At 32.7% G+C, this 22,600-nt stretch overlaps 3 protein-coding genes and 1 long non-coding RNA gene across 4 annotated transcripts; 3 read left to right on the forward strand and 1 right to left on the reverse strand.

The window, feature by feature from the left end:
- Positions 1-2,826: 2,826 nt before the first annotated feature.
- Positions 2,827-10,184, forward strand: LOC145605602 (uncharacterized). The gene is made up of 14 exons (XM_081661675.1): positions 2,827-3,197; positions 3,400-3,479; positions 4,447-4,647; positions 5,274-5,362; positions 5,719-5,906; positions 6,028-6,209; positions 6,545-6,889; positions 6,962-7,026; positions 7,739-7,787; positions 7,900-8,056; positions 8,883-8,967; positions 9,046-9,115; positions 9,203-9,343; positions 9,713-10,184. Exons 1-14 carry the CDS (start codon positions 3,098-3,100, stop codon positions 10,037-10,039), a joined length of 2,079 nt encoding a protein of 692 aa, XP_081517801.1. The 5' UTR covers positions 2,827-3,097; the 3' UTR covers positions 10,040-10,184.
- On the reverse strand, positions 10,082-11,284 carry LOC145605603 (uncharacterized). Its single transcript, XR_014105115.1, has 2 exons — positions 10,987-11,284; positions 10,082-10,534 (listed from the first exon to the last, which is right to left on the reverse strand). It is a non-coding gene; the product is annotated as an uncharacterized LOC145605603 (long non-coding RNA).
- A 4,390-nt stretch (positions 11,285-15,674) lies between these two features.
- On the forward strand, positions 15,675-16,806 carry LOC145606144 (uncharacterized). Its single transcript, XM_081662199.1, has one exon. It carries the CDS (start codon positions 15,742-15,744, stop codon positions 16,225-16,227), a length of 486 nt encoding a protein of 161 aa, XP_081518325.1. The 5' UTR covers positions 15,675-15,741; the 3' UTR covers positions 16,228-16,806.
- Positions 16,807-20,569: 3,763 nt separating this feature from the next.
- LOC145605878 (uncharacterized) lies at positions 20,570-21,363 on the forward strand. The gene has a single exon (XM_081661945.1). It carries the CDS (start codon positions 20,606-20,608, stop codon positions 21,113-21,115), a length of 510 nt encoding a protein of 169 aa, XP_081518071.1. The 5' UTR covers positions 20,570-20,605; the 3' UTR covers positions 21,116-21,363.
- The last annotated feature ends 1,237 nt before the right edge of the window (positions 21,364-22,600 follow it).

A 22,600-nucleotide genomic window follows, 5' to 3' on the forward strand; every position in this document is an offset into this window, starting at 1 on the left:
CCATGAAAACCCTAATATCAAATTAGTTTAATAATAATACTAATCATATTTTTAAAAATAATAACACTAATAATAATTATAATAATAATAATAATGATAATAATGATAATAACAATAATAACAATAATAATAATAATAATAATAATAATAATAATAATAATAATAATAACGAGCCAAAAAAAAAAAAAAAAAAACAAAAGGAACTTCCGCCCAAATATTCCGGAAGTTCCATGGAGGATCCGCCTGGAATTTCCGGATCCTCCATGGAACATCCGGAAATTCTGGGCGGATGTCACACTTCCGCCCAGAATTTCCGGATGTTCCATGGAGGATCCGGAAATTCCAGGCGGATCCTCCATGGAACTTCCGGAATTTTTGGGCGGAAGTTCCTGGATCCGAAAATAAAAAAAAAAACAAATACCTCGTCTCCACCATCACCGCCGCCGCCGCCTACGCCCCTGCCACCAGCGCCGCCGAAGGTCCTCCCTCCGAATCTCAGCCTAATCCGCCTCGAATCACCCATTTTCTTTTGTGTTTATGATGATTGTTGTTTTTTTAAAAATTGAAGAACAATTTTGGAATTTTTTTTTTTTTCAAAAAATTGTTTTAGAGAGTTTGAGAGTTTGAGAGTAAGAGAGTTAGAGAGAGAAGTAAAGAAGTTAGAAATGTTGGTCGGGAAGGAAAAACCGTATTTATATATTAGGGGTAAAATTGGAATTTCAAGAAAAAAGGGGAGCGTTACCCGGTAAAATGGGAGCGACAAATAACAACCCCCATTTAATTGGGAGGGAATGATTTTGGTGGAAATGGTTAAGTTAATTAATGTAAAGTTTAAGTTAATGGAGATAAAATTAGTAGTTTAATTAGGGTGTTTAAAAAAAAAGTAAGAGTAATTTTGTAAAATCATACAAAAAACCTACCATAAAAGGAAAGAAAAAAATTGTTGCAAGTAATGTGTAACGGCTAAATATGGTAAAAGTTGCGAGTAAAAAGTAACGGAGGGAGTATAATTTTTTTATACTCCGTATAATTTTATTAATATTAAAAATAAAATCAAATTAGTGCATTAACATGTGTGCAAGATTGACTGTGTCATGTATTATCGGACAGAGGGAGTATAATTTGTCAAACATGCCCATAGTATAGTTACTATATTTTAAATACCACACTATACCACACTATATTTTATTTTTATTTTTTTGTTTTTTTTGGTGCAATTAAATACCACACTGTATGATAGTGTAATACCATATAGCTGAGAAACATTTGCTAATAACTGAGTACAAAGCAAGCTTGGTCTAGTTGAATAAATATATTCTGTACTTCATATCACTTATAAGTTATAAGATAAGCTTGATGCCATGAGATTTCACTGATGATCATAGATGCTATTTGAAGTGAGCATAATAGCATTCGTATAACCAAATATAATTGCAACTCTTGCAATTTAGACAATTAGACAGATAATTGACAGGCTTTGTATAACGGTGCTCCGCGTTAATTTGTGTTTAGTCTTTAACTCAACACTCACACGGTCACACCAATTAACAAGGCAACAAATCACACTCATCATCAGTCATCACTTTTTAATTGCGATCCCCCCTAAACCTTTTAACACTTTAATCCCAATTATTCAACCAATGCCATTATTATTCGTTTAAATAATAAACAAGGTAGTTATAGCTAAAGCTGACTAATTAAACAAACTAAACTTTTCACTCTTTTTCAATTACCTAGCGGATATTTCTTACACAGTTACATAGGTATGTAAGTATCGTCCTTGTGGTTCATTGGTACAAAGAAAAAAAAAACCCAATATAAATAGCTAAGATTGTTAAGTCTTAAAAACCTAAAAGGTACATACGAAGTATTAAAGATGTTCAAGACTAGAGAATAACTCCTATGCCTTAAGAGTTACAGTGTAATACCCCGACCCCAAACAAATTAGGTAGGGGCCTATTGTCACGAAATGCGCACACAAACCAACACAAGTTCTTCCGGCGTATTTTGTCCTCACTCATGCGTACCCCGAAAATTTTTTCCAGGAGGTCACCCATCCCAAGACTACGTACTCCCAGCCAAACACGCTAAACTGTGGAGTATCTTAGCACATGAATTCCCTAAAAAATAGATGCATCTTAGCTTATTAATATGAGTAGTATATCAAATCCTTTTAAAGTAATCATGAGGGGTATTACATACAGACCTTACAGTACCAAGGTTTTGTATACGATAAGTCACAACTCACAAGTTCAATCCCTCAACTAACCCTTTTTATTTTTACTTGTATGACCCTTATGGCTCATTTGTAAAAAAAATACAAAACTTAGAATGTGAATCAAGGGAAAAACTTACAAAAAAACCGTTCAATGTAAGGCTTGTTCTGATTTACTGAACTAAGCTGAACTGAACTGATTGAAACTGAACTAAACTGAAATGAATAGAGCTGAAATGAATTGTTTATGGGAGAAGGAAATTGGAAACTAAGCTGAAATGAACTGAAACAAGCAAAGCTAAAATGAATTGAAATTAAGCCGAAGAGAATAGGCCCTACAGTACTGGGGTTGTGGGAAAAGGCTAAGAGAATCCCAATCCCAAACTGCCCCAGTGGGGTTTGATACCATCATAATTACAAGATACAAACTTTACCACTAGACCAAGCTTAATATTGTTCAATGTTCATTAGATAATTAGCGGTTTTATCCAAAGATATGCTACTACAACTTAATTCTTAATTCACATATTTCAATTATCAAGAAGATAAATTGAAGTTTAATCATGCAATAATGTTCCGTAATTTTCAAAATCGAGAATGAATCCAATCTACTGTACCTTATTATCAATAGCGACTCTCTCAACGCAAAAGAAAACTACAAGTAAATCAAATCCAAAGAAGAAAGAAACCAAAAATTAAATTAAAAATACATTTATTTCCCTTTCTCTGACCATTGTACTGTAACCCATCTTCTTCCTTCCTCGTTTGCTCTTGTCATCAAATTTTTTTCCAACTATAAAAATGAACACAAAAATGGGCGAAAAAATCGGAGAAATCATCGGAAATTGAAAATTGAAGAGAGAGAAAAAAACAAGAACAAAAATGGAGGGAGGATCGCTTGTTTCAAAGGCAAGGACTGCCTTTCATTCCGCTGCTGCAAAAGCGGAGAGAGTTCTCATTGATTTGAAATCCGATCTTAAAGGTTTCCCCTTTTTTCTTTGTTTTTTACCCACCATTTTTATAACCTCCATTTTCGTCCTCTATATTTTCTCCTTGTATTTACAGCAACAATTTAGCTGGATTTTATTTTTAATTGGGTTGTTTAAAAAAAAAAAAGAAAAGTAAACTTTATCAAAAAAAAAAAAAAAAGGTTTGATTTTTTTTTGAATTTTGGTTGTTTTTAGATTCAGATGAGCAGTTGAGTAAGAAGAGTTCAGGTTGTCAAATTGAAGAAGTTTTGTCATCTTCTGAAGTTGAAAAAAAGGTTAGTCTTTTTTATTTGTCATTTCTTAATTTTGATTGAAAATTGGATTTTTTGAATTTTGATTGATAATTGGATTTTGGAGTTTTTGAATTTTGATTGATTGTGGTTATTGGTGTTGAATGTTATCAATTTGCATTTTGGTTGAATGTGTTATTTTTTTATCTGAATTGTTGTTGAAATTTTCGAGTTTTGTTTTGGAGTTGGTGGCTGTAAATGTGAGGCATTTGTGTTTAATTAGATTGAATTTGGATTACCAAGACAATGTGGTGTAAGAATTGAGTAGTTTGAATCAAAGCTCTAAACTGCTTGATCAAAGTCAGCAGTTTGTTGTGCTTGATGTGATCCAATCTCGAAATGAGGCGATAGTTTCTTGGCTGTTGCGCGGAGGATTGAACTGTTATAACAGTATAAATCGACGTAATGTGGTATTTCGTATGAGTATATTTGAGCAATTTTAGGATGAACTTTGATTGGAAGGACATTGGTTTTGTTACACTTTATATGTACTTTTTTCTTTGCTATTGGTCTGCTGCATTATTGGAGGAAATGGGTGTAATACAGACTTCTTTGAAAATTACCGGCCATTTTTGCTCTAGCATACTTGAATTATGCTTTCAGGATAGGACTAGTGTTTACTTGCTGATAGAGTTGCACTCATCTCGTTAACATAGTTATAAAGGTGTAAAGTTCAGCTTCCGAAAGCTTGTTTAAGAGCATAATTGAAACTGAAGACTTTGTTTGGCTGAATGCTATAATTTCACGAGAAGTTGTGTGTTCGTGAATTTTGAAGAGGATGCAATGATTGACAAAATTCTTTCCATAGCATGCATTCCAATTTGCTACCTTAATCTGTGCTATCTTCTACTACATAATTTATTACTTGTATATAGTTTAATAACGTTCTGTGCTATATATGAAACCACTTCTGCTCTGGAAAAATTTTATGTTCTGATCACTGTCTCTATAGGGTTTCAACGAGCCAAAGCAATCCCGGTGGAAGCCACCTAGTATAGGGACAAAACAGGATTGGCATGAGAGACTAAGGAATATCAGAAGAGGTAGAAAGGGAACTGAAGACACAGAGAACATAGAAAATACAAAGATGTCCTTTCCAATTTTTGATGAAAATATTTACTTGTATAATGAAAAAATTGCATTGGAAGCAAAGGTGAAATACTTTACCTATATGTTAAATATTGCATTCTATGACAAGTTTTCTTCTTGCACTTCTACTTTATACCTGATTCAATCTTATGAGTAAAATTGAGTTTTAGTTTCATACTTTCATGCTACTTTCTCTGCATTTGTAATGGCAATCCTGAACTTAGAAAACAACCTTTTACTCTGTTTATTGCTACATTGATGCCACAGATTACAGAAAGATAATTCCTAAAGATCTCATTATATGAGACCGGCAAAAGCCAAAATAATGACCTAAAACGGAAAAAATGACTAGTACTGATCATGGACAATATCGGAGTAATATGAGTACTGTATTGACACCCATGGCTTATAATTTTTTCATTTAAAGGAAGAAAGTAAGAATCTGTTGAATTGTGGGTCTGCAAACACATATAGTTACTTGAATCAATTAACTTCATATAATTTTTCACTCTTCCTTTGGGATGTCATATGGGAGAAGACTAAGGAGAGGTAATGAGGAAGGTAGTATAGTTCAACCAACTTTGCATATCTATTAGGTTATCATTCCAGTCTCTTTTACCCTGACTATGATTGATTCGATTTTATAATTCTGATTTAACTTATGTATGGAGAATTTACTGATGTGTTTAGGGGTTGGAGACATCATCAGATAGTTATGATGGCAATAGAGATATAATCCCACCTTCACTTGTGTTGAAGCAACTGGCTGTTGCCATTGAGTAAGCTCACTATTCACTACTTTCAACCTATGAATAACTTCATTTCGTATTTGTTTTATTAGCCTTATCAGTGTACTAAAATGTAAATAAGCAAACTCATGCCTGTACATCAGGTGAAATTAACATATATTGCTTGTTTTATAGTCAGTTAATTTTTTATTAATACTGGTGGATAAACTAAGTACCCTTTTACGGTTAAGGTTCTTGTTAATAAGCTCTCTGTGTTTTCTGGTAGTTCAACAAATCCATCTCATCCTGCAGCTATCCTACACTTTTTTTTGAATCTTGTTGAAACAAGTTATTATCAATACTCAATAGTCATTTCTGTTATCTAACACAGTTTTGGTACTTGACAGATCAGAAAAGAACTATAGGTCAGTGAAAGATTTTCTCACATCATCTGCAAGTTCTTCCCCAGTTCGAGAAAGGGCAAGTATGGGCATCTCTGCAGTGAAGTCGATGCTCCGTGGGAAGGAAGAAAAATTTACTTCTGAGTTCAGCGATGATGAAGCTTGGGCTTTAATTCAAACTATACTCGATGCTGGTCAGTACATAGCTGCTTATGTGGTCAAACATATAACATAGAATAATTTTTAAACTAAAAATTGGTGAATTATACATTAGTGATCTTCACTTCCATTGTAATATCTACAAGATGTTCGCAGAGGGACTTTCTCCTGGTAGGAAAGTTGGCTTTTTGGTTGAAACTCTGCCTAACACAATGGCATTACCAAGAGATATCCATGGTGCACCGCCACAAAGCTTGATTGTTAAAGTCTCTGAAGTCATGGGAAGCTTTAAGACATTGCGGAAAATGGCATTATTTTGGTGCAGGATTGTCAGTGAAGTAAGTCATGCACATAATTTAAAGTATTTTATAAGAGTCCCGTGGTGATTTACTGTATACAGCAGAAAGTGTTATATTGTTTTGAAAACTTCTTTGAATAATGTTTTTCAAAACCTTGTGTCCATCACTAAGTTCTAATGCATTAAATAAATTGTTTCCTTTGTTTAGTGTCTGTATTCACTTGTAGCTAAATTGCCTATATGCATTTTCCTGATTCTCTTTGTGTCTTACTATTTTTTTGATTAGATTCAAACTACAATGCTGTGCTCCCTATTGCATCTTAAGATAAATTAAGACCTTGTTAAATTTATAAACATAATTTTCTAAATTTGCAGCTCAGAAGACTTTGGATGGAAGAGCTATATATACCTGGAATTCCTCTGAATGAAGTACCAGATTTAAGCTTATGTCTGCTCTATCAGCAAATGCAACTTATGAATTGTTGTCTTTCTAGAAAAAAACGTCGTGCTATTGCTACTGACTCATTGGAGTCATTAATCAATGAAGCTGGTTGTGATGCTGATGGAGTGCCTTCCTCAGTCGAAAGAATAACTTCAGGTTCCTTTTTGTATGCCAAAACAAACACTGGGGATCTTATTGTACGGTTGGGAGTCAGTCATCAGGCTGAAAATTTGACATTGTTGGAAACAGGAGAACCTGTGTATGCTCCGTTGACGCAGGTTTGTTCAATATACTGTGTATATGCTGTTTCCTTCTTGTTTCTGTTGCTGAGTTATTATGTGTTTCTGCAGGAAGGACCATTGCTAACGGAGGATCTTGCCCGAGAAGCTGAAGAGTTTGTTCTCCGAACAGGGAGGTTAGCATTACTAACATTTTGCAGTTGATATTGTGAAATTGTCATCTCTATCTTGCTGTCAAGCTTGAAGACCATGTTCTAATTTTTTGCATAGGAAAATTGTAAATGCCATTGTTGCAAAATTAGGTAAAAAATATAAATAAAATATAAAACTAAAATCTACATTAGCAATTCATGCAAAGTTGTCATGCTCTACTGAAGCGGTGAAGCCTGGCTCAGAATTTAGGTCCTCCATGAAACAGGAACTTTGCCAAGCCTTCTTCATGTGTATTACTATGATTCATTAAAGTCTCCCACCTATGTGTATACCTTTATTCAGGGTTTCTGAAATCCCATTATTCTAGTTGATAAAACTAGGATTAGTCTATCTATTGTTTATAAATTGTGATGGTGTTTATGAGCATCTTAGGTCACAATACTTAAGCACCGTTGCAATTCACCTTATTTAATGGGATGAAAACTTGATTGGGTCACCTTAACATGAAACCATCATTGGGATTCAGTCATCACAGATATGGCAGTAAGCTAGTTTGGATCATAGTATTTTTTTTTTAATTTTTTTTTTTAATTCTTTTTTTATTTATTTATTTATTTATATTGGGGCCTTGGGCAATATGACATCATCTATTTGATCTATATCTGTAACTGTTAAAATATGATTTGGTTGGTGTTGTATGAGTTTAATGACAGCTTGTTTATTGCTGATTTGCAGTGTTGGTGCTGGTTGTTCCCAGCTTTTGTCTGATATGCAAGCTTTCAAGGTGTGTCCACTGCTTGAGAAAAAGACGACATATCCTCTATTTTTCTTATTTGTCAGGGTTTATAGTGTCTATTTATAACTGCTGCTAAATTCTGCTACTAAATCTTTGTCAGGCTGCAAATCCTGGATGTATTCTTGAGGACTTTGTAAGGTGGCACTCTCCTCCTGATTGGACAGAAAATGAGTCTGGCAATGACTCTGATGCAAGTACATGTGGAGGTGATTCAACGTCTTCCAGAGGCCGATTAAGTAGACGTATGCAGAAAGAAGGTGAGCTTGTCACCTGGACATATTATGTTATCTTTTGTTAGCACTGTGGACAGAAATTAAATGTGTTTGTATAATTAAAAATATAAACTTGTCAAATATGGGTAAATAACTAAATGCACATTATCCCAAAGGACAATGAAATAAGATCATTCAATGAACTAGTATCACTGGACTGAGGGAGTGAATGCTTCTTACCACATAATAACCATGTTGGCCCATAATGAATTAGCTACGATCTGTTAATTCGCCACCATATTTTCAGTAATAGTTACTTGTTCTTTCCCCAGTATGTTGTGCTTTTTACTTGTGTCATGGGAGTGAAGCACCCCTGCATCAGATCCTAGATGTATGGACTTCGGCTGTCTAACCAACAGGTCTTTGGCTGCTTAGCATTTATTTTAGAATGTCTGTAAAAAAAGAAAATATTATCCGTAGTACATGAAGTTTCGGGTGATAAGGTCACCTACTATAGTTTTCTTTGGAGATCACTGTATGGCTGTTCGATGCAACCCTATCTGGCTAGTTGCACTTTATGGAGTTGTTAGTGGTTGGAGCTGTTAATCCTTTTGTTTTAGAGTTTTCCGCTAGAGGCCGCAATGCAATGCTGTTTTCTCTTCATTACCATTATATTTAATCTGTGTAATGTCTGAGAGTCGAGATGACACCCAGTTTTGGCAATTGTTTGGTTTCTTTTGGGCGGCTGGGGGAAGAGTATTCAGCTTGTATTTTGGCACTGTAATCTGGAAGAATTAATGCTAGGAGTTGTTTGGTAGCTGTCAAAAAGCAGTTTTTTAGAAAAGCCTTTTTGATCCCTTGTTTTTTATAGGTAATTTATGGCTTGAACTTTGGGAAGCTGCCAAGTCTGTGCCTGCAGTTAGACAAGCACCGTTATTTGACGAGGATTTGGCAGTGTAAGTTTGAAGAATAATATACCAGATGCTGCTTATGACTTTTCCTAATACTTATTAGAAAATGTGGGCATTCTGCAGGGAAGGTGTGCTGAGTGTATTGGAGAACATTACTCCATCTGAGCTATTTGGCCAGTTATTTCGGTCATTGGTAAGTTCTATAACTACATTATGTTCTATTCATCTCCATTCACTTAGTTGTTGACGATATTTCACCTGTGTTTTTCTTTGGTTTCAGCTTGGTTTAGGATTTGTGCTTGCTGAGGCTAAGCTTTCAACAGATGAAAATGTAGCAAAACTGTTCTCTGAATGTAAAGAATTTGTAGTTGCTTCATTTCAAGGTGATGCTTGGATGGAAAAAATTGACGATATTTGCCAGGTAAATCTTCCAGTGAAGTGAATACAAAGTATTATACTAGTCTTGAACTTGTCATTTATACCCAATTGCTGGTTCTGTACTTTCCTCAAATGCTGTCACGCTGTGTAGTTATAGTACTTTCATCTCTATTCAATAGGCATAGTTGATTAGGTTCTATTTTCACCCTAAAATTTTAATTAAATATTTTCAAGTGTCGTTTTCTATGCATGTTTTTAAATCCTTACCATGCAAGTATGTGACATACTATTTCACTAGAGTTTTTACTTGAAGAGTATATGTATCATAAAGGTTCATATAACTGCATTATCCCATTTGTGCTTTACTACTCTTGACATAAGCTAATAATCTATATGTTCTCTCCTTGTGCAGGTTTACGAAACAGTTGAAGCAATCTTTCTTCGGCCAGACGATGTCATGAAAGCTGTGAAACAGTCCGAAGATACAAATGCCGCCCCAGAGGAACCAAAACCCCGGTTTAAGAAGTTAAGCCAAATCTTTGGCCGTAAAAACAGGTCAAAAAAATCATCCTCAGACGAGAATAATAGTGCGGAAGAGGCTCCAGCCCGCCAGCCATTTTCGAATTTTTTTGATAGTAGATCGACATTGTTTTCAAAGAAGCCTCCCAAACCCGAAAACACACAACCCCCAGTCAACAACTCATCTGGTTCAGATGAAAATGATTGGACAGTTGTTTGAATATTTGCTTATATAAATTATAATCAAATTGTAAATTAGATATAGTTATCAGTCCATCCAAAATTCAATGGACAATATTGTAATTATTTTTTGTGTTCAGGTACAGTCGTACAGAACACTATAGAAATGGAAAATAATTTTGGTATTCAAGAATGAGCAGCAATCTTTTTGTTCTTGCACTTATTCTGAATTACTCTTACTGTACTGTAACTACTGTCACTGCCATACAAGTCTTAAGTCTTAACTTCTGAATGAGTAAAAGCGAAACGTACATGCTAATATGCTATTGCTTATAGATGAGAGTATGTAAAAGGATATGCTTATTTCGGTTTGGTGCTGTCAAAACCACGCTTCCTTGTTGAGCTCGGTTTTGCCTCATCCACAGAGTCCGAGCTGCTAGGCTTCTCGTTTTCATTAGCATTGTCCTCGAAACTTTTGGTGATAAATTGTGGCACAACAAAATTGGCTAACAAGTAGAAAAATATCAGCACTGCACTGCAAAATTGAATGAGCAACATTAAAACCCGAAAGCCAGATTCATAGGTATGCTACCAAATAATAAGTTTGTACTCAAATTAGTTACTACAAACCTCAAGTACCTTATACTATGAAACAGAGGGAGTAGGAGTAGTAACATGAAATCACATATCACAAACAACTCACTTTCATTATCAATTAACCCAATCATGCTCAATTATTGAATAATAGGTGGTGATAAACAAGATTAATAGTAATATAATCGCGTGTAATTTATCAAACTTTTCATGCCAAATGTGATTAGTATAAAACTTCGTTATCACTCCCTTTTTTATACCCATAAGATTATTTTTTGAACTTAGAAATTTATTATTCCCAACCAAACGAGCCATAATACAAGTATACAACCATGGCTCACCAAATATTTCCTCGATTACAAATACGCAAAAAAATATGAAATAAAACCATACCTTGTTTTCAACAAAACTTCAGTATCAGCAGGTTTAGCAACAGCAAGGGTAAGAGAAGGAGGAAAAGCCTCAAAATTATTCATAGAAAAAACATTAACTTTTAAAATATTAACATTGCAATGCCTTTTTGTTGAAAAATTCCCCCATAAATTGATAGGTATTTTAGCATTAAGCCTTTGTTTTTGCAAATGAAAGGGTGGAGATGAACAATGAATGCAACTCATAGAGGAAGAATAACGACCTCAACTGTATTGTTTACTTTTTGTGATATATTTGTGGATAATGTTTTTAGGAATTAGATAATTTTATCAGAGTAAATAAAGTCAACAACAAGGGCAGACTAAATTAATAAGCCCAATAATGTTATGTCGACAATTGGGCCCTCTTATGATTACTTTCCAACCAAGTAATAAGAGGTGAAAGGATTGGGTCAATAATGAGATGTTACTAGACTAGGCCCATAATAAATTTTTTTTTTTTTGAAACAGCCCATAATAAAAAATTCAAATTCATTAATTGAATGCTTTGCACCTCCTCCTTTTATTGTAGTGTTTTGACTTAGGAGTCATTCGTTTAATTATGTTTGACTATATTTTATTTAACTACTCGTATAATATACATTTGGAATTTAGGAATTTATATTTCGAAAAAAAGAAACAAAATTTAATTATACATTTATTATATATATATATATATATATATATATATATATATATATATATATATATATATATATATATATATATATATAGGGGAGGGATCCGGTAAGAACCCCACCTTATATAAGAACCCTTTCTTATGTAAGAACCCTAATTATGTTCTAAACTTTTTCCTATGTTCTAAATTTTTTTCAACTTATGTTCTAAAGTTTTTCCTATATTCAAAAAATTTTCTTACTTATGTTCCAAAATTTTTCCAATGTTCTAAATTGTTTTTTAGATTATGTTCTAAATTTGTTCCTATGTTCTAAATTATTTTTTTCAGCTTATGTTCTAATTTTTTTTTTCTATGTTCTAAATTATTTTTTCAACTTATGTTCTAAAGTTTTTCCTATATTCTAAATTTTTTATACTTATGTTCCAAATTATTTTTAATGTTCTAAATTGTTTTTAGATAATATTCTAAATTTGTTCCTATGTTCTAAATTATTTTTTCCGCTTATGTTCTAAATATTTTCTATGTTCTAAATTATTTTTTTTTCAGATTATGTTATTAATTTTTACCTATGCTACGATTATTTTTTTTCAACTTATGTTCTAAATTATTTTTCTTATGTTCTAACTTTTTTGGTTGTTTATGTTCTAAATTTTTGCTATTTTTTAAATTATTTTTCTTATGTTCTAAAATTTTCTGCTTATGTTCTAAATTTTTTCTACTTATGTTCTAAATTTTTTTTCTATGTTCTAAATTTTTTTTTCTATGTTCTAAATACGAAATTCTCAAAATTACAGAAATGCCATTACTAAAAGATTATTTTAGATGGTTAGATCAAAACTAATAAAGGGCTGAGATTGGTTCTTATATAAGATTGGGTTCTTATATAGAGAAGGGTTCTTACATGAGCCTTCCTATATATATATATATATATATATATATATATATATATATATTTTAAAAAAAGACGCATATATTCACATAATATTTTAAATGTGAGAGCAAAGGATAGCTCATACGGTTAGTGTTTCCCTCTTGGTTTCAGGATTGTGGCTCTTTGAGCACCAATTAAAAACAAAAAAACTGTAAATTGTTTATTCACCGTCCTACTTTTGATCATATTTATGTTTAAATGTTTGATAAAAACTAGGAATATAAGTTCCCCTTCGCATAAATTGATGGTTAAATTAGAAAATAGACCTATACAATTTTTATTCTCATTAGAAGGAATAGCAATAATATGAGCAATAAAGTTCTAAACTACCGGCTTAATAAGCCTAGAAAAGTAGAAACCACATTATTCAGCTAGTGGACCTATAAAAATACAAGTACTACTCGTAGTATTTGGTAAAACTATTTCACCTATCAAATTCAATTCTCATCAATTTTATGCCTTCTTAATATTTATGAAGAAGTTGAATTTACCATTTATGGCATTGAATAAGTGTACTATGTCTGATTTATGTTCTACCTAGCGCCATCAAAGTCGGCCAAAGTAGGAGGAAACTCAAATTAAAACTATAGCAATTAATCATAATCACAATTATTGAATCCCCACTATAGAAACCATTGTTCTTGTAAAATATGAATATTAAATTAGTACACTAGCTATTTCAGTTAATTAGATTCCAATTTTAGTTGTGGTTGCTCAAAGTTGTACCATGACCTTAGTTGTCATTGCAACAAATGGAATAAGACTACATTCTTTGTTTCATCAGCAATTATTGTATAAAGAATAATAATAATTCAAAAATTAAGTATAGTGTTGTTAAAAAAAATAATAATAAAAAAAAATTAAGAATAGTGTTATGTATGTACTACTGACAAATTAGGAGGAAAGAGATAATTATAGAATGGCTTTGTATGGCCAGTTATTATTCATCAATAGGTTGAGTATATATACAAAATCTACGCTCATAAGATAGGAAACAATTTTCCTAAAAGATAAACCATACATATATTTTAACGATATATATTTACTAAATTTAATCTTAACATAAATAAGCCTAAATAAATTAAGTTAAATGGTAAAACGTATGCCATAAACAGAATAAAGTAAAGTGAGAAAAAAAACCCCCCCTAAGAACAGCCTAACACGGAAAGTAAAGGCCTGTTCACATTTACTGAATTGAGCTGAACTGAACTGAACTGAACTGATTGGAGCTGAATTGAACTGAACTGAACTGATTGGAGCTGAACTGAACTGAATTGAGCTGAAATTAATATTTTATGAGAGAGGGAAATTAAGAGCTGAACTGAACTGATTAGAGTTGAACTGAACTGAACTGAACTGAAATTAAGTAAATGTGAACAGATCCTAAGTAGAATGATAAAGAACGGTAGGGGGGGGGGGGGTTGGGGCTATATAAAGTACTCTATCTTTTTTGGTTTTTTAGGGAAATAAAGTACTCTATCTTAATAAGACGTTAATTATATTGTTGCTTATACAAAAAACGGAACATTTAAAAGACAAAAAATATATATATACAAAGAGGTTGATATATATAATTAAACAACTTACGTGTGACTAGTTACTTGTATTAATGTTCTTTAAGCTAAGCTAATAGCTTGCATAGCTATAATTTTCTTTTTTTGTTTTTCAAATTCATATGATTTTTGTCATTTAATGAATTAAAAATTAGTTAAATTTGTTAAAATCATGATGATTTTGAAAACTGATAACAGAAAAGTAAAAACTCCTTTTTCTTGTTTATCGTTTTTGGTTTTTTGTTAAAAAAAAAAATGCCAAACAAAATTAGTTGGTTCAAGTGACAAGTATTATTGTCGAGAGGGAGGTGATTTATATTTAATGAAAGGAAATTAATATTGACATATATAGGCATGTTCTTTTGAAAATGCCGCTTATATTTGTTTTGTAAATTTAGCGTGACACAAAAACTGTCACGCCATACTTATGCCTTCATCCAATTAAGCACCAATTACAGTACACTTTACGCCCTATAATGGAATTAATAAACTACAATAAGTTTTCTTTTGGGCGTCTCAAATCAAATACCAATTATATAAGTAATAATTGACATTTCAGCAAAAAAGCAAGGAACTACTTGCCTGGATGTTAGGTTTATCCGTTAGAGAACCAACTTAATTAAAAGTTTAAACTAATGATTGAAGCGCAGGATAGATTTAGATATAAGTTATTTAATGCATGAACCCGTTATCTTTTCCTCACACTGGCTCTTATATATGTCATGTTAAAGGATCAATTCAACCCAAATTTTAAATTGATAGTTGAAACTCATTATTGATTTATATACTTTATCATTATCTTATTACTCTTTCAATTTCAATATCCACTTCATCCTTCATATATACTATACCTATAAAGTTATATTTTGTACACAAAGACGAATTATTCTTTTTACAGAAACAATGCATGTGCTTATTCCATTCCATGGTTTCTCTCAACCACACATAATAATCTCTCATTTCTTGCATTTAATTGTTTGCTTTTCATTTATCAAAAAGAAAAAAAGTTTATATGTACAACCTCTATTTGAAAATACTCAACTCAACTACTATTTACTAAGCTTTAAAAATAAAATAAAATAAAATAAAAATTCACCTGGTTAATATATCAATGGTAAAAGATGTATGTAGAAACTGTGCAAAAGAAAATTAAATAAAGTGAGGTAAAAACTAGGAATTTAAGCAGAATGAGCTATCGGCGATGAGAAAATAGCTTAGAACTCGGGTATCATATGAGGCAATAATATCTTTAATTGAAATGGACTTGCAAAATTATGATTATTAAAGGTGAAAGAAAAGTGCGGAAGAAAAATTAACATACCAAAAAAGTATGGTCCAAAGATTAAATTCGTTAGCTTTTTCATCAAGTTTTTATGTCAAACAAAGTAGCTGAAAGCATTAAAGTAAAACTAACACGGTTATTATTATTAGATGAACATGTAAATTAATTATTGAGCACTACAACCATTCCAATCTTTTGGCAACAAAAATTGCGTACGTAATCCCTATAGTCAAATCCTTCACTATATAATCCCCTGAAGCAGCTTTCCATTTCTCATTCCAAGTCATTTTAAGATTCTATACTTAGATAAAGAAACCCTAATTAACACAAAGATGACTTGTTCTAAGGTTTTCCTATGTTTGTTTCTTGGTGCACTAGTTTATACTACTAGTGCTAGGAAGCTAGCTACCTCTCACACTTATAATGATGAGAAGTTTTTTTTTGGGCACAACGGTGAAGGCTTTAGCTTCGGTGGTGGAGGTGGAGGCGGTGGTTGTCTAGGAGGTGGTTTTGGATATGGTGGTGGTGCTGGTGTTGGTGTTGGTGGAGGAGCTGGTGGTGGACTTGGGGGTGGATTTGGCGGAGGGGGGGGTGTTGGTGGCGGTGCTGGGTTTGGAGCTGGAGGGGGAGCTAGAGCTGGTGGTGGTGGTGGATTAGGTGGAGGAGTAGGAGCTGGTGGTGGACTAGGTGGAGGAGCTGGAGGTGGTGGAGGGTTTGGAGGTGGTGGAGGTAGTGGTCTCGGCAGTGGGCTTGGTGGTGGTGCCGGAGCTGGATTTGGTGGAGGTGCTGGTGGAGGACTTGGACATGAATATCCTTGAACACACTACACCAAAATTAAATCACAAGCCAAGTAATACTAAGTAGGTTTTGTACTAATAATTTACTTTTTAATTATGTATGTCATGCATGGCTTCGTACGTAAGAGCAAAGAGCATGTAATGTAACAGTCAACAGATGTTTAAAGTGTTCCTAATTGGTGGGTTGCTTTATCTTTGTAGTGATACACTTAAAAAGTGTTCAATAGTAATAAATTTCATACCATTTAGACGTGAAATAAGCATTAGTAAGCGAAATTCACAAAAGTTTTTTATTTTATTTTTATTTTTATTTATTTTTATTTTTTTTAATAAAATAGTTATTTTAGAGTTTATTTTAAATTCACAAATTCTTATATGTGGCCAGCTAGATGATATGATGTGATCACTTTACATACAATAAACATAAGATGATTAATTGTATAATAAGGTTTACAACGATGAGCAAATGAGCTTATCGAGAGATAATTACAAGATACAATAGAAAAATGAGGTTACTTATATAAACAAGTGCACTTATTTGTATAATAATTAAAAACTTAAAACAAATAACAACAAATGAACAAGTAATGATGAGATTACTTTTCTGTAAAGAACTAATGTTACTTGTATAGTGAATTGGGGTTACACGTATGGAAAAAGTAAAGTTACCCTTACACAAATAAATGGTTTAATTACTCATATGAATGAACAATATTACTCATATAAGCAAACGTGGTCTTACTATCATATGACTAGCCACACACAAGATTTAACTTCCAAATTTTATATGTATAAAATAAATGATATAAGTCGTATAACTCTCAATAAATATCTTATTAATGTTTTAGTTTTATATCATATTTAAAATTTTTTCAAACAATGTTCATTTATATATTTGTAGGTCTTAAAACTACTAATGATGATTTATATTTTATTTATAATTATTAAGTGACCATTAATTCATAATATATATCATCTTATTATTGAAATTATATTAAGTATAACGTTGTTTATCAATATGTTAAATTCCTTCATCAAATGTAATTATATATGCATGCGTATTATATTGTTGTTTAATATGTTGGAAATTTCTTGATGAAAAAAAAAGAAAAGAGGGATATAAAAGTAAGGTAAATGTCCCACATTCAAAGAAAAAAAAATGCTCTCCCTTGTTTAAGTATTGTGGTATCTTAGTCCTAGCTACTTAGTGGGAGAAGTGGGTTGTTGAATATACCCCGCGCTCGTAGGGTCGGGCCTCGAGGTCTAGGGGAACGCGATGTGTGGGTGGACTGTGGGCCCTCTATATATATCTTTTTGGAGAAATAAATTTTTATCTCTTTCTCTTACTTTGGTAACAAAATTTTTCTCAATGATATTTTGACTGTTAAGAGTTTAATTAGCCCTTTTATTCCGGCTAATTAATTACCAGATTTATTTCTTGCCGTTTTGGTGTAACGTATCTGGTTGCTTGGCTGAACGAACCTAGACACTTTAGTGTGGTAACAGTTGCTTGCTTTTTCCTTAAAAATAGTCGTGCTTTCAACAACCATAATACACAATCACAACAACGAACTTTCTTCTCTCTAAAATATTCTAAACACTTTGTCAAAAAAAAAAAAAAAAAAAAAATTCTAAACACTATTATTTGATTTAATTTATGCGCAAATATTAAGAGTTCCAGTCGGGTTGTGAGTGCACACAAACTCCGACACCGTGCTTATCCCAGAGGGCGACCGCTTTGCGTCTACAGCATTGGGAGGTAGTGCGAAATTGACTTTTATAGGTCAGTGGTTATCCACGATGCGGCTACTGTCATTTGGTTTGCAATTCATTGAGATAATTTTTACTGTTTTATAGCATACTTCCTCCATTCTTTTTTACTTGACCCGCTTTGACTTTTACACTATTCACCACCCCTTCTTTGACCGTATTTTGTGAATAATATGTAAGAAAAAATATATTCATGTAGGATATTTTTGAATTCATCTCAATTAGTACTATCATAATTTATAACTTTTATAATATTTACTTATGTAGAATTAAAGTTATTGATCGTTAAAGTTTTGCATTGGCAAGCGTGATAAAAGAAACAGGTCAAGTAAAAAAAACAGAGGAAGTATAAGTCTAACATATCAATGTATCAAATTGTTGCAAATAATATATGAAATGGAGGTAGTATAATATTTTGGTTGTGTTTGGATGATAGCTTATTAATGGGGCAAAATTAAAGACCGACCTACATTATTAGCTTATCGACTACTAAATTAAGTAAGCTAATTTGGAGTGTTTTGGCATCCACGACTAATTCAAAGAACTTATTCCACTCTACTAAATAAGCTCTTACAAAAAGCTCTTTTTATGAGCTTTTTGATCAGGTTATTCAATATTTTAAAGAAAAATTACACATATACAGTTATACCCCCCATTTAATTTAAAACCCTATCTCAATTACATAACACCTACCCCAACATAACTTATTGGTTATTTCGTATACTCAAACAATTTTAAATAACCAATTACTCGTATTTACCAAATACTTTTATACAGTTAATTTGTTAAATCAAATGATACAATTATCTAGTTAAAATCAATTACTACAATTATATAGGGCCTAACCGGCCTATATACATTTACTGAACTGAGCTAAACTGAAGCTAAACTGAACTGAACTAAATAGAGCAGAAATAAATATATTATGAGAGAAGAAAATTAGAAGCAAAACTAAACTAATTAAACTGATTAGAGCTGAACTGAACTGAAATTAAGCTGAAGTGAATAGACCCTAACTTTTCACCAAACAAGGCAAAAATATTGAATGAAATCAAAAGCCATCAAATAATTGACATTTCAGCCGAAAGCAACTACTTTGATGCTAGGTTTATACTTCCTCCGTTCTTTTTTACTTGACCCGCTTTGACTTTTACACTATTCACCACCCCTCCTTTGACCATATTTTATGAACAATATGTAAGGAAAAATATATTCATGTAGGACATTTTTGAATCCATCTCAATAAGTACTATCATAATATATAATTTTTCTAATTTTTACTTATGAAAAATTAAAGTTATTGATCGTTAAAGTTTTGCATTGGCAAGCGTGATAAAAGAGGTCAAGTAATAAAAAAACAGAGGAAGTATGTTTTTACTCTCTCATTTTCAATAGCCATCTTCATCCTTCATATACCCATAAAGTTATTTTTTGTACTCAAAGACCAAATATTCTTTTTAAAGAAAGAGTACGTGCTAGTGCTTTCTCCACGCCATGGTTTCTCCGGTTCTCCCATCCACACAAATTAATCTCTCATTTCTTTGTGTGTGTTAAAGCTTAAAAATAATACTGCCTCCCTTATATATTATTTAAAATTTTTAGGGTATTATTTTGTTAAATATTAAAAAATTCAAAAGTTGAATATAATATGTAATGGAGGTATGTAATAGCCCTAAACAACCCAAATAAGGAAAAGGAGAGTTTTAGTCGATAGACAAACTAAAAAAAAAAAAAAAAAAGGTTGCATACATACTAAAACCAATTGGTGGTTATAGAATTAACTCCTCTACCTCATAAATTGGTACAATTCCCTATTTTTCTTGCAATAGAGTACTTATTTCGTACGCTATTTGAGGAAGTGATAAAACTAGATAAATGGACGATGAATATATAATTATGTTAGAAAATTTAAATTGTAGTAACTTATCACTTTCTTCTTCACAATAGAAAGTTTTTGTCAATTATTAATTTGTCTAATTACCTGATCCAATATCTCCCTTAGAGTGACTGACAAAGTTGTGTGTTACATAAATAAAAATAGAGAAAATATATTAGAAAAAAAATTAGAACGGGTAGATTCATTTTAGTGTAATTTTAGTTTTTCATAAATTTCAAGATTCTCAACTATACGTTATTACATATATCAATGGTAAAAGACGTACGTACTTATTCAAAATCCAAGTGAATTAACCATTACATTAGCAAGCGGAGGAAGCTTGTAAGTTGTAACTGTCATGAGAACATAACTTGGAACTCGGACATCATATGAGACAAATATTAATGAAATTGACATGCAAGGAATAATGATTATGAAAGGTGAAAGAAAAGTGTGGAAGATCAACAAACCAAAAATGTATGGTCCAAAGATTAAATTTGCTAGCTTTTTTCATCAAGTTTTTATATCAAATAAAGTAGATGAAAGCATTAAAGTTGACCTAACACGGTTATTAGATGAACATGTACATTAATTATTGAGCACTCTCTCAACCGTTCCAACCTTTTTGCAACACAACTTGCGTAGTTTCTTTAGTCAAATCCATCGCTATATAAACCCCTTGAGCAGCTCTCCACTTCTCATTCCAAGTCATCTAAACATTCTATTTAGAAAAATAAAACCGTAATACAAAAGATGACTTGTTCCAAGGTTTTCCTATGTTTGTTACTTGGTGCACTCGTTTACACTACTAGTGCTAGGAAGCTAGCTACCCCTCACTCCTATGATGATGAGAAGTTTCTTTTCGGGCATCACGGTGGAGGCTTAGGAGGTGGAGGTGGTGGAGGATTTGGTGGTGGAGGCGGAGGTGGACTTGGTGGGGGTGCCGGTCTTGGAGGTGGTTCTGGATTTGGAGGCGGTGCTGGTGCCGGTGGAGGAGCTGGTGGTGGACTTGGAGGTGGAGGTGGTGGGGGATTTGGTGGAGGTGGTGGAGGTGGGCTAGGAGGTGGTTCTGGTGGTGGTGCTGGGTTTGGAGCTGGAGGAGGAGCTGGATCTGGTGGTGGATTGGGTGGAGGAGCAGGCGGTGGTGGAGGGTTTGGAGGTGGTGGAGGTGGTGGGCTCGGTAGCGGGCTTGGCGGTGGTGCCGGAGCTGGATTTGGTGGAGGTGCCGGTGCTGGTGGAGGACTTGGACATGGATTCCCTTGAACACATTCCACCAAAATTTAAAATCACCCCTACATACAATACTACTCTTATTACTAAGTACTCGTACTAATAATTTACTTATTCATCATGTCATATGTCGTTATCTACGTAAGAATGAATTGCATGTAATGTAACTGTGAACAAGTTCTTTAAGTGTTCCTGATTGGTGCTTTGCTTTAGCTTTGTAGTGATACACTTGAAAAGTGTATGTTCATCAATATAATCTTCCATTTATTGTTACATTTGAATTGAATGTAATCTATATAATCCCATGCAATTAGCCAATTAGGTAGTTCTATTTCTATGAATCCTCGTTATCTGAATATAAGCACATGACGCTGTCTATATATATAGTATATTCTTCTAATTAATTGAACACAACTTAATACTCCCTATTACAATAAGTTTAGTTGGTTCATCAACCGTTTAATATCCAAGAATTTTAATTTGTCTATATACTCATACACTCATACACAATATTGTCTATATACTTCGTACATCTTAATGTATTCTGCAATTGGAAATTTACAAATTTATACAAGTAAAAGAAACGAAAAAGTGCAAACAGCCAAAAGAAATACTTGTGCTAGTATAAGGAGTTATACAAATGGATGTTGTTTGCATATCGGCATATCTAATTTAAATCAACTTAAGATGAGAACCTACCCTAGCTTAAAAAGTTGACCTCAACATCTCCAAACTTCCACTAGGTCAATGTGCACAGTTTATGGGTAGCTAAGTTTTATTTTCACCGATATAGCTAGTGCGTAACTTTTCAACTTTGTACTCCCCTATTCCTTTTTATTCTTTGCATTTAGTATTATGTACGGTTATAAAAGCAAAATTAAAGTATACAAGATTCCACTTTTTATACTTTAATTGATTATTTGAATAAAAGTAGATACTACAGTACATCTCACCGATTAGACCATTAATGTCCATCTTTTGAAACTGCAAATTGGTAGTGGACAGGAGAAAGAAGTTACGGATAAAAGAAATAAATATGAGGCTTGACTTCAAGTTTTATTTAAAAAAAAATCCGAATTAATGAATATAAATTAATAAGGCCACAAATATAATTTTATGGATATATAAAGTACGGAGTAATAATTGTAATATACAAGTAAATCTTCTAAACAAAAAGAATAAAAGAGAAACCTAAAATTCTTATAAAAAAAAAAGAGAGAGAGAGAGAAAAAACTTAAATGAAACATGTAAAAAATTCTTTTTTAAAAAAAAAAGGAATGAGGAAGTTGTATAAATAAATTTATATTTCAATCAAACAAACAAAAAGAAAACAGTGTGTTTTCTATGTGCGTGGCTGACAACAGTGTCGCACTCACACCGTGTGGTCGATTGACACAGACCAAAACACTGACCAGCAGTCCCTGACTGATCGAGTAACCCCTAACCGACTGAGTAAATGCTGATGCTAGTGCTAAAGCTTTTAATTTATCGAATATGAACTTAGCATGTTAGCCAGCA

The sequence above is a fragment of the Chenopodium album genome, chromosome 22, assembly GCF_948465745.1.
Source record: "Chenopodium album chromosome 22, dcCheAlbu1.1, whole genome shotgun sequence".
Classification (NCBI taxonomy): Eukaryota; Viridiplantae; Streptophyta; class Magnoliopsida; order Caryophyllales; family Amaranthaceae; genus Chenopodium; species Chenopodium album.